The 12171-nt window shown below is 45.4% G+C and overlaps 1 protein-coding gene across 1 annotated transcript in view; it reads left to right on the top strand.

The window, feature by feature from the left end:
• LOC310647191 (uncharacterized protein) overlaps window positions 1-9939 on the top strand; it is a 32365-nt gene extending 22426 nt beyond the window's left edge. The window contains 5 exon segments of the mRNA XM_083374247.1: window positions 788-840; window positions 2340-2438; window positions 6873-6974; window positions 8510-8549; window positions 8552-9939. Of these exon segments, the coding sequence (XP_083230373.1) occupies window positions 788-840; window positions 2340-2438; window positions 6873-6974; window positions 8510-8549; window positions 8552-8805 (548 nt within the window). The 3' untranslated portion in view covers window positions 8806-9939.
• Window positions 9940-12171: the final 2232 nt, after the last annotated feature.

The following is a 12171-nucleotide window of genomic DNA, read 5'->3' as shown; positions in this document are numbered from 1 at the left end:
GGGGGGGGGGTTGGTTGCAAAAATTTCCGCTTGACCAGAAAGCTACTGCTACATTTATAGTTGGAACATGCTACATATGTAAATTTCGTTTCTCTTGTTCCTAAACAAGAAATACCAATGGATTTAAAATAAGAAAAAAAATCTCTTGTTTTTTTTAAGAATGCTGACCTGTTTCAGACTTTGAGAAAGGTCTGTGTGTGTACAGGGAAATGTTTCATTTTATTTCCAATCCAAGGAATCAGACAGGATTTGCAATGTATAGATTGTTTTGTTTGGCTGTGTTGTTTTACACAAAGTGTGGTTTGTTCTTTGTTACTAAATGAAGTATTTTTACTTTTGTTGTAAGCGTCTTCTGTGGAGGGGAGGGCTTCCTTTGTTTGTGCTAACACGAAATAAAACATCTATTTGATTCAACTTGCATGACTGACTTGTGGCCCACTTAATGAGGTTTGCACACAATCATAAATGCTTATTAAATGCACCTTCTTCTGCTTCTGTTTTTATGTTTAAACTGAGCCCTTTAATTAAATTAATTGCCTGCTTCAGTGAATATCAACACAATAATTAATGTCGGCTCTATTCAGCATCGTTTGGGAGACACCCTTTAGCAACAGAGAAATAAAAGGCAAGGCCAGAGGGAAGGAAAGGAAATTCTATTTTGACTGCTTAATTTTATTTCTTTATCTTACCCTGAAAAGGATTGGGAGTTGTCAGCCCAAACAGTCACAATCAGCCCTTGAGTTCCACCAGGGCCCACCTGGATAACAGTCACAATTTTTCTTTGCAGAGATTGAAAACCCACCTAGGAGTGATTCCACCTTAATAGGAGACCAGCCCAAGGTAAGTTCATAAGAACGTGAAACATAGAATCATAAGGCTGGAAGGGACCTTGGAGGTCTTCTAGTCCAACCCCCTGGCCAAGGTCCTCAACAAAGGTCTTCCAAAGCTCCTTGAATGGACCAGGGTGATCTACCAGTCCATGGGTCTCCAAACTTGGCAACTTTTAAGACTTGTGGACTTAAATTCTGAGAGTTGCCCAGAATTCCCCAGCCAGCCTTGCTAGCCAACTCTAGCACTAACCTTAATCCTTGCTGGCTGGGGAATTCTGGGAGATGAAGTCCACAAGTCTTAAAGTTCCAGAATTTGGAGACCCCTGCGCTAGTCCATTGAGGTCCAAGTCACCCCCTTGAATTCACCTCCAGATCTTTGCTCAGCTACTATGGGCCAATTTTGACTCCTGCTCTGGTTCTTCTTGAAGTACCACCAACTCAACCCCACGTCCTCCATAAGGGGAAGGAGGACCCTTGAGATGAAATCTGAAAAGGCTATCAGGTTTTCAAAACCAAGTCTTTCTTAAGCCAGGTGATCTAACTTCCAGGATTCTCAACCACGGTTTTGTGTGTGGGGAATTCTGGAAACTGAAATCCACACTTCCAAAAGGTGTCCATATGTGGAGAAGGATGTTCTTCTCAAAAGAATAAAATGGAGTTGTATGTTATGGGCTGTCCAGATTTCTCTTTCTTTTCTGGATTTGAGGTCTTCTCAAATGAGGGTTTTACGCGAGGCTCCTTTAAAGAGCTCAGGGCCAGAAAGGGGGAGGGGGGGAATCAGATTTGGTGACGGGCACCCGCTTGCTACGCACTGGAATGTTGTGGGTGTTCCTTGAGGTGCTGCGGCTTTAAAGTTGTATTTTTTTCCTTCTTTTGTAAGTTTGAGTTGTGTTCAATTTTGTGACACATACCCTACGGTAAATTTTTTTAAAGGGAAAAGAAATAAGTGATAACTTCCAGGCAATCAGATAGGAAATGACACTTCGCCTTCTTTAAGAGGAAAAAAACCGTGTTCGCTTTAGATCTTACGGCAAGTGTATAATTAAAAATAAATCTCACTAAAATTACTCATAGGTTCTTCATTTTAAATTTTCCAGAGGGACACTTCAGGGCCAATGAACTTTGAAGGGAAACTGCTTGTTGGTCCAGCATTGAAATGTGATCGCTGCTGCCCAATCCTTGGTGGCCATTCTGCCATAAAAGAGGCCTTTAGGAACGACCCTGTAGCCAGCCAAAGGGGTTAGAGGCTGTGTGTGACTTTGAAAAACAAAGGAAATACTAAAGCCAAGCAAAAAAAATAATAAAAATAAGTAGAGCAGAAAGTGAAAGTGAAATAAAGGTAAAGAGTATAGGAAAACGTAGAGTGAACGTGAAAATAAAGGCCCCCCCGCCCCCGAAACCAGAGTCAGAAGAAGCAGGAACCCCTTTTCAGTTCAGAATTGCTGTAAACATGGCGGGTGACAGTAAATACAGTATTTCACTTTTTCTCTCTTTATTTTTAACTCCTAGGAAAGCAGAAGAAAGACAAATCAGCCCGCTAGAAGAACACAAAAGACCAACCAGGAGATGCCCCACACCATTTATACAGCTGTGCAGCATCCCAAGCAGGTAGGAAATATTGATTATTTATTAATGAAAATTATATAGCTGCCCAATCCACGCTTAACGACTCCACAATGTTACAAATCACAACATACAAACACATAAAACCCACACTCTACCATCCCACCTCGGCGGCAGCAGCAACAGATCAGTCACTTGATCAGCTCCGTCTCCATTCGGGGTCCCCAAGAGATCACCAACCCCACCATAGTTTGAGACCCTTTCTGAAAAAGCAACGGGATGGGGGGCAACTGTAGCTATAGGAGAATGAAGTTCCATAGACAAGGGGCCAACACTGAGAAGGTTCTTTTTGGTGGTCCTACCAGATAATAATAATAATAATAATAATAATAATAATAATAATAATAACAATAATAATAATAATAATAATAATAATAATAATAATAATAATAATAATAATAATAATAATAATTTTATTTGTATACCGCCCTTCTCCCGAAGGACTCAGGGCGGTGAACAGGGCAACATATAAAAGTACAAAGATACAAAAGTTAAAAAAGAATTAAACGAAATGCCCAAGCTAAAACAATAAGTAAATATATTTAAAACAACAATAAAATCCCAACCCATCCCCCATCAGGCCAGGCCGGCTTGTTCGAACAAATAAGTCTTCAGATCGCGTCGGAAGGAGCGAAGGTCGGGCGCCATCCGGAGCTCAACCGGCAACCGATTCCATAAATCCGGGGCACCCACAGAGAAGGACCTCCCCCTGGGGGCCACCAGCCGACATTCTCTGACCGGTGGCACCCTGAGGAGGCCCTCTCTGTGGGAACGCACAGGGCGGAGGGAAGTTGATGCCGGCAGCAGGTGATCCCTGAGGTACTCCCTAAGGTACTCCGGACCCATGCCATGTAGGGCCTTGAAAACCATTACCAAAACCTTGAATCTCACTCAGAAGACAACTGGGAGCCAATGCAGCTCACAGAGCAGAGGTGTAACATGGGAGTATCGGGAGACTCCCAACACAGCTCTCGCGGCTGCATTCTGTACCAGTTGGAGCCTCCGAGTGGTCTTCAAGGGCAGCCCCATGTAGAGAGCATTGCAGTAGTCTAAACGAGAGGTCATGAGCGCATGAGTGACCGTACGCAGGGCATCCCGGTCTAGATAGGGCCGCAACTGGCGCACCAGGCGAACCTGGGTGAAGGCCCCCCTATCACAGTTATTATGTGGTCTTCCAGAGTAAGCTGTGAATCTAGGAGGACTCCCAAGTTGCAAGCCCTATCTACGGGGGGTAATAGCTCACCCCCCATAGAAAGAGATGGAATATTCTGAATATCCCGAGATGCCGGCACGCACAGCCACTCAGTCTTGTCAGGGTTGAGTTGAAGCCTGTTCCTTCCCATCCAGACCCGAACCGCTTCCAGGCAATGGGACATCACGTCGAGGGCATCACTGGGGTGGTTTGGGGTCGAAATAAAAAGCTGGGCATCATCAGTGTACTGATGATACCCAACTCCAAAACCATGAATGATCTCACCCAGCGGTTTCATGTAGATGTTGAACAGGAGAGACGAGAGGACCGACCCCTGAGGAACTCCACAAGCGAGAGGCCTCGAGGTCGACCTCTGCCCCCCTGCCAACATCGACTGCGAACGTCCCAGGAGATAGGAGGAGAACCACTGAAAAACTGTGCCTCCCACTCCCAATCCCCTGAGAAGCCGCAGCAGGATACCAAGGGATGCGGGGGCTCAGTGGGTTAGGACACTGAGCTTGTCGATCAGAAGGTCGGCAGTTTGGCGGGTCGAATCCCGAGTGCTGCGTAGCAGAGTGAGCGCCTGTTACTCGTCCCAGCTTCTGCCCACCTAGCAGTTCGAAAGCATGTAAAAATGCAAGTAGAAAAATAGGGACCGCTCCGGTGGGAAGGTAACAGCGTTCCGTGCGCCTTTGGCGTCTAGTCATGCCGCCCACATGACCACGGAGACGTCCTCGGACAAGCACTGGCTCTTCGGCTTTGAAACGGAGATGAGCACCGGCCCCTAAAGTTGGAAACGACTAGCACGCATGTGCGGGGGAACCTTTACCTTTACCTTTATCAGATGTACCTCCCTAATTGATGGGAACCGTAACATGCCCTGATATCCCATCGTGGTGGGCCGGGTGGGTGTAATAGGGGAGAGGTGGACCTTCACTCCTTTCCATTTACAGCAGCCTTTTTGAACTCTGGTCTTGGAATCCCAGCCATATGGGTCTGGTAGTTCAAAGGACCCAGAGGAGCACCAAGTTGGAAGAGGCTGTGTTGGTAAAACACACACACTCACTTCTTGAGGCCACATGGAATAAATTGTGATTCAGCTAAAACAAGGGTCTCTAAAGCTGGCAGCTTTAAGACTTGTGGACTTCAACTCCCAGAATTCCCCAGCCAGCCAAGTGCATGAGTCTTAAAGTTGCCAAGTTTGGAGACCCCTGAACTAAAAGATTACAACTGGGGGTGGGGGTGGGGGGAAGAAGGCTTGGAAATTTGGTTTGAAAACGTTTTTTTTCTACTATGAATTTAAATAGACTGGTACTTGGAGAAAAGAGAGTGGAAACGGCTCGTGCTGTTTGTCCTCTATTTTTTAACAAGTGATATTTTAGACGTTTGGATTTGCTGTTTATGGCCATTCTGTCTTCCCCTAATTGCTTCCGGTTTCGAAAAGGGTTGTGCAAATTCTAAAGCAGAGTCCAATTTCCTGCCATCGTGCTAAAAATAAACAATTCAAATTTTACGTTTTTCAAAAGAAAGACGAAGCTGTGTATATGATCATGTATTTCTTCTTCAGAGAGAATGGTACATTTGCTAACTGTTCTGCAAAGCTACTCTAGGAAACTGGAATACTTAAAAGGTTTACGGTGTCTAGACATTCATACAGGTAGTCCTTGACTTGCGATTGTTCCTTCAACAACCATTTGAAGTTATGGCAGCACTGAACAAAGAGACATAAGACCCTTGCCCAAAGTTACAACTGCTGTGGCATCTCTGGGGTCACATGAACAAAATTTAGTCCCTTACAACCAACTTCAGGGACACTGCAGTGGCCCCCATGTCAACCGTCCCGCTGGATGAGACAGCAAAGGAGACTCCAAGGCTGTAACTTTACTGAAAATTCCATGTGGAATTTCAGAAGTGGAAAAGCCAATTCTAACAATTCTAACAGAAGTGGAAAAGCCAATTCTAACATGTTCGTGCGCACTGTCCATTTGTCTAGCCAATCGGTTATACTCGTGTTGTTTGGGGAACGGTCTCTCCACCTCGGACTTTCCCAGCCGATGACCTTGGGGTGCTGGATTTTGTCTCGGGCTTCAAGTCGGCACACTTGCATTCCTTTACCCTGCCCAACCCCCCCTTCCTCCTCCTGTTACTGATGTCTGGTTGTGAGCTGGGTTCGCATAGTGAGCTTGTTAGATGTTTTGTGCCAGCCCATGGCAGTTCCCCAAAAGGGTCATCAGATGGAGGCAAAGAGGCTTCTTTGCTTCCACTGATGAGCCAAGGGTCCCAGACCCGACAGCCCCATTGGTGAGAGAGTTTTATGGTCAGGGAGGGACCAAGACCCCCCATAAATACCTCTGCACGAGGGGCTGTTCTTTGTTCTAGTTCTTAGTTCTATCCCTGCTTCTACCTCTACTCCTAGCTCTTAGTCCTTCTCTTGTTTTAGTTATGTAATGCTAGCTTGTTTTATTTTATTTCTCTCTCACATGCAGGCATGAATGCTTTCATGCCAAGTATTTCTTTCTCTTTGATCTATCATGAATAAAGCTAACATGATTGCATCTCTGCGTGATGCCTTTGCTTGGAAGCTCCTTTAACGATTCACTCGTGAGAACACCTCACAGAGCTGACCATGACACCCCACCTCAACCCTTCATCCCTCCCTGCTGTGTCCCCACCTCTTCCTCCCTACCTCCTGTCCCAACTAGGTCCAGTTACCTTTTTCATAAATCTCCTTCAGGATATAGCCACTGCTCCACACTGCCTTCCTACACAGAGGCCATCTGGCACTGTTCCAAAGTGGGTGCCATTTTGGGAGCAATTGCAAAGAACTGAATGAATTCAAGATGGTGCCATTTGGCCACCGTACAGTATAGGACGACCAAAGGATGAATCAGCTGGCTTTCCTTCCCAAAGTCAATCTCCGACATCTTGCAGAATGATGGTCAAGACTTGCAACCATAAAGGGCAGGCTCCATTATGGTCCTAAGTAAAGGACTGCCTGTAGTGGTGTTTTCTAAAGATATATTTTGGGAAGGAGGCAAAGACTCAGCTTCTCCAGACTTAGTCTAATACTGTGTTTTTCATACTTGGCAGCTTTAAGATGTGTGGACTTCAACTCCCAGAATCACCCAACCAGCATGGCTGGCTGGGGAATTCTTGGGGGTTGAAGTCCATACATCTTAAAGTTGATACGGTTGAGAAACATGGGGCTAACAATTTCTCTTTTGCAGAATCCTTTACAAACAGATGATGAGAAGATACAAAAGGGACGGCACAGCCATCAGAGCCAGGGAGATAAAACGATTTATTCGGAGATCACCAAGTCTCAGGAGGCATGTGGCTTTCTTACTTCTGCTTTTGACACCTCAATAATCCAGTATACATTTCACCTAAACAAAGCTAATTTCTGGGATTCTGAATTGAAAACAGTCGATTGTGCTGCCTTCACACAACTAGTAGTATTTTTGTTGTTAGTGGCGAAGTCATGTCCGACCCATCATGGCCCCATGGACAACGTTCCTCCAGGCCTTCCTGTCCTCTACCATCTTCTGGAGTCCATTTAAGCTCACGCCTACTGCTTCAGGGACTCCTCATTCTCTGTCGTCCTGTTCTTCTCTTGCCCTCAACCTTTCCCAGCATGAGGCTCTTCTCCAGTGAGTCCTTCCTTCTCATTACGTGAGCAAAGTATTTATTTTATTTTATTTATTTATTTTAATTCCATTTATATCCCGCCCTTCTCCGAAGACTCAGGGCAGCTTACAAGCTTAGCAGTAGCCTTCATTCTATGTATATGCCTGCTTATTAGGGCTTTCACACACACACCAGCGGCATTATTACAAAGTCAGCTTATTGCCCCCAACAATCTGGGTCCTCATTTTACCTACCTCGGAAGGATGGAAGGCTGAGTCAACCTTGAGCCTGGTGGGATGCGAACCTGCACTAATTGCAGGCAGCTGGTGTTACTTAAGGAGGCATTAGCCCACTGCTCCACCAAGGCTCATTTGAGTTTTAAAACTCATTTAAAACTTTTAAAACTTTTTAAAACTTTTTAAAAGTTTTAAAACTCATTTGAGTTTTAGCTTCAGGATCTGGCCTTCTAAAGAGCAGTCAGGGTGGATCTCCTCTAGGACTGACCGGTTTGATCACCTCACAGTCCAAGGGACTCGCAGGAGTCTTCTCCAGCACCAGAGTTCAAAGGCCTCGATTCTTTGGCGCTCAGCCTTTCTTATGGTCCAGCTTTCACTGCCATACATTGCAACTGGAAGACCATAGCCTTGACTATACGCACTTTTGTTGACAGGGTGATGTCTCTGCTTTTCAGTGTGCTGTCTAGATTTGCCATGGCTTTCCTCCCCAGAAGCAAGCGTCTTTTAATTTCTTGGCTGCAGTCCCCATCTGCAGTGATCTTGGAGCCCAGGAAAATAAAATCTGTCACTACCTCCATTTCTTTCCCATCTATTTGCCAGGAATTGAGAGGGCCGGATGCCACGATCTCGGTTTTCTTAGTAGTATAATATACAATTAAATCAATAAAAACATTTTAAAACAATTTTTTAAAAAACTAGATGAAAATGTTTATCCAAAACAAATATTCATAACAGCTGAGACACTTGGCCAGTTAATAACTAAGCCAGGAAGTGGGGGCCCTAGCACATAGGGCCCCCACTGATATAGGGTCTCTTGCCTTGAGCAGAGGGTTAGACTAGAAGACCTCCATGGTTCCATCCAACTCTGTTATTCTGTATTCCTGTCCATTCTCACCTTCATTGCAGGAGGAAACTAAAAGCTCCCTTCCCCTCATAATCCCTCTTTTTCCAGATTAGTTTCAGCTCTCCAAATAACTGTGTCCCTGTCTTCTCCTTGGCAGAGTGAAGACCAAAGCATCAAGACCATCTATGAAACAGTTCAAAACCTCCGCCCATCAAATCATCTGGCCTCGTAGCCTTTGTTCAACAGCCCCCCTCTCCAAAGCCAGCAGGGGATGCCCCCACCCCAGAGCTGGGAGAGTGCCCGAGTTCCTTCTTCGAAAGGCAGCCTGGAGCATCTGCAGAGGATCCCAAGCACAAGAGAGAGAAGCGGACAAGGCAAGCCGTGGTTCATCCCAGGATCAGCACCAACTTTCCTTCTTGGACCTGCACTGGCACCAGCAGCTCGTCCTTCTGACTCGGGGAGTGGGATGGACAACTCGCCACGGCTAACTTGTGCAAGACAACTCGCCACAGGGCAGTACGACAAATACAAAATCAAATCACTTTTGGTGGAACCGTGGCCAATAATAATAATAAAACACAAGGATTACAACAATTTCAATGAAAACATGGTCGCCAATAATAAAAGTAACTGAATGAAAAGATTAATATAGTTTTGAATTGTCCGGTGGCGAGTTGTCCCATGTTGACTTGGTCGTGGTGAGTGACCACAGTGAGTTGGCCGTGGTGAACTGTCCTAGACCTCTCAGGGAGGGGAGAGAGAAAATAATTTCTTTCCTTTCGTTTCTTATTTTTAATCGACACTGAAATGGAACCTCAACCGTTCCGCTCTGAAGTTCTTTGACCTTTGCAGAATTGTTTCACCAGCATTTTAAAAAAGGGTTAAGTGGGAAAATCTGTGTACAGGCAGTCCTTGATTTATGACCAATCCCTCAGATTAGGTTATTCTAGGCCAGGGGTAGGCAACCTCGGCTCTTTTATGACTCATAGACTTCAACTCCCAGAGTCATAAAAGAGCCGAGGTTGCCTACCCCTGTTCTAGGCTATGAAGATCCTTCCCAGGGATCTATGGAACTATGATGCAGTTCCAATCCCTACGGCTGCCCCCTGCAAGGTCATGTGACCCTATGTCCGGTACTTAGCAACCGGCCTGCATTTATTGCCATTTGCAGCTTACGATGGTCACATGACTGGGTTTTATGACATCTTTGCCAAACCCCAGCATTAGCTTCCGGATTTCATCTGATAGTGAACCACTGATTCACTTAATGACTGCTGTGAAAAAGGTCATAAGCTCGGGTCAGTCACATGGATGGCCCATTTTAAAACTGTCACAAATTACAACTGTGACGGGCAGGCTCCATTACTGTCATAAGTTGAAGACTCCCTATAAAATACACAGATCTGTGAAATAATTTATAGAAGCATTATAGGAGGGAAGCTTGACTTGGTAAATATTTAGTAGATGTGTAAAAAAGTGCTTCTTTTTAAAAAAAAAAACGGGAAGCCCAATATTTATATATGGTGTGAAATGTTTTGATTTTTTTAACCTCAAGTTAGAGGAATAAATGGACATCTTCACGTAGGATCTTATGTGTCTTGGTTGGCCACCACTGAAATATGAGCCAGCCGTGTGCAGCAGCAGCAGCAGCCAAACAAGCCAACGCAGTACTAGGCTGCCTTAACAGAGGGACAGAATCAAGTTCACGTAAAGTGTTAATAGTGCTTGATACTACACTTGTCAGACCACATAAGGAATATTGCATCCAGTTTTGGTCACCACAGTACAAAACAGATGCTGAGGCCCTGGAAAGAATGCAGAGAAAAGCAACAAAGATGACTGGGGGTCTGGAGAATGCAATTGGCAATAAATGCAGACCAGTTCTGATCAGGGATCTGGAGGCTAAACCATATGATGAACAGTTGAGGGAACTAGTTACGTCTAGTCTAATTGAAAGAAGGATAGGGAGAAGACATGATAGCAGTCTTCCAGAACTTTACTGGAAGGAGGTCAATCTATTCTCCAAATCACCTGAAGGCAGGACAAGAAGCAACAGAGGGAAACTAATCAAGGAGAGAAGCAACCTGGAATTACCGGTAAGGAGTAATTTCCTAACAATGAGAACAATGAATCAGTGGAACATCCTGCCTCCAGAAGTTGTCAATGCTCCATCACTGGAGGTTTTTAAGAAGAGATTGGGCAGCCATTTGTCCAGAATGGCATAGGGCCTCCTGCCTGAGCAGAAGATTGGACTAAAAGACCTCCAAGGTCCCTTCCAGCCAGATGATTCTATGTGCACAACTGGGGGAAAAACTCAAGTCACAATATTCTGAGAAACAAGAAAATGGCAGCATCCAATATTGAGAAATGTTGATTGAAGAGGTCATCCATCTTCCTGTGATCCTGCATGAATGCAAAAATGGGCCACCAGTTAACCAAAACAACACTTGGCCTGAAAATGTAATGCTTTGGAGAGCAGAACTAAGGAGAAATTGCCATGTTCAGCCTTTGGCTCATGTAGCATCAAGATACTGTTTTTCGTCCAATGTAGTCCACCAGAAATCCCTTTTAAATCCTCAGGAAACCCTAGAATAGCCTCTGATCTTTTCTTAAGAAATCTCAGATCTTTTGGGATCTCTGTTCTCCTACCTTAGCTATTCCTCTAGGACAGTGTGTGTCAACCTTAGCAACTTTAGGAGGTGTGGACTTCAACTCCCAGAATTCCCTGCAGTTTGGGAGGATCCATCCCAGGTAATGTTCAACAAAAAAACTGAACAGCCATTTCTCCAGAATAGTTTGCACTCTGCCCTGGGCAGGGGGCTGGACTAGAAGATCTCCAAAATCCCTCCCATTTCTATGGGTCTATGAACATTGGGACGTGGTGGCTCAGTGGGTTAGGACGCTGAGCTTGTCGATCAGAAGGTCGGCAGTTTGGCGGGTCGAATCCCAAGTGCCGCATAACAGAGTTGAGCGCCTGTTACTCGTCCCAGCTTCTGCCCACCTAGCAGTTCGAAAGCACGTAAAAAGGCAAGTAGAAAAATAGGGACCACTCCGGTGGGAAGGTAACAGCGTTCCGTGCGCCTTTGGCGTCTAGTCATGCCGGCCACGTGACCACGGAGACGTCCTCGGACAAGCGCTGGCTCTTCGGCTTTGAAACGGAGATGAGCACCGGACCCTAGAGTCGGAAACAACTAGCACGCGTGTGCGGGGGAACCTTTACCTTTTACCTTTTTTATGAACATTGGGGGGAGGGGGTTGTAGGCTGGGCTAGGTAGATTGGATGGGAGGGTGGCTTGTTCTGTGGGATGGCGCGTGGGGATGGAATTGTAGTGGGATTGAGAAGAGCTAGAAAAAGGCAGAATAGACAACATCACCACCAGATGGATCTGTAGCTGGCTCAATGGTACTACATCCACATGGAGAGAAGTAAGCAGTGGGGTACCACAAGGCTCCGTCTTAGGCCCAGGACTTTTCAATATCTTTGTCAATGATTTGGATGAGGGAATTGAAGGGGAACTCATCAATTTTGCAGATTTGAGACTAAACTGGCAGGAATAGCCAACACCCCAGAAGACAAGCTCAGGATCCAAAAAGATCTTGACAAACTGGAACAATGGGCCCTATCCAACGAAACGAGTTTCAGTGTGGAAAAAAAAGCAAAGTTTTACATTTAGACAGGAGAAATCAAAGGTACGAGTACAGACTGGGCGAGACCTGGCTTAAAAACAGTAACTGTGAGAGGGACCTTGGAGTCCTAATGGACGATCATTTAACTATGAGCCAGCCGTGTGCAGCAGCCGCCAAAAAAGCTAAAGCAAT

Source organism: Vipera ursinii (genome assembly GCF_947247035.1).
Source record: "Vipera ursinii genome assembly, chromosome: 15".
NCBI lineage: Eukaryota > Metazoa > Chordata > Lepidosauria > Squamata > Viperidae > Vipera > Vipera ursinii.
Note: the sequence above shows the minus strand (reverse complement) of the source record. Positions and strands in the feature narration are given on the sequence as shown.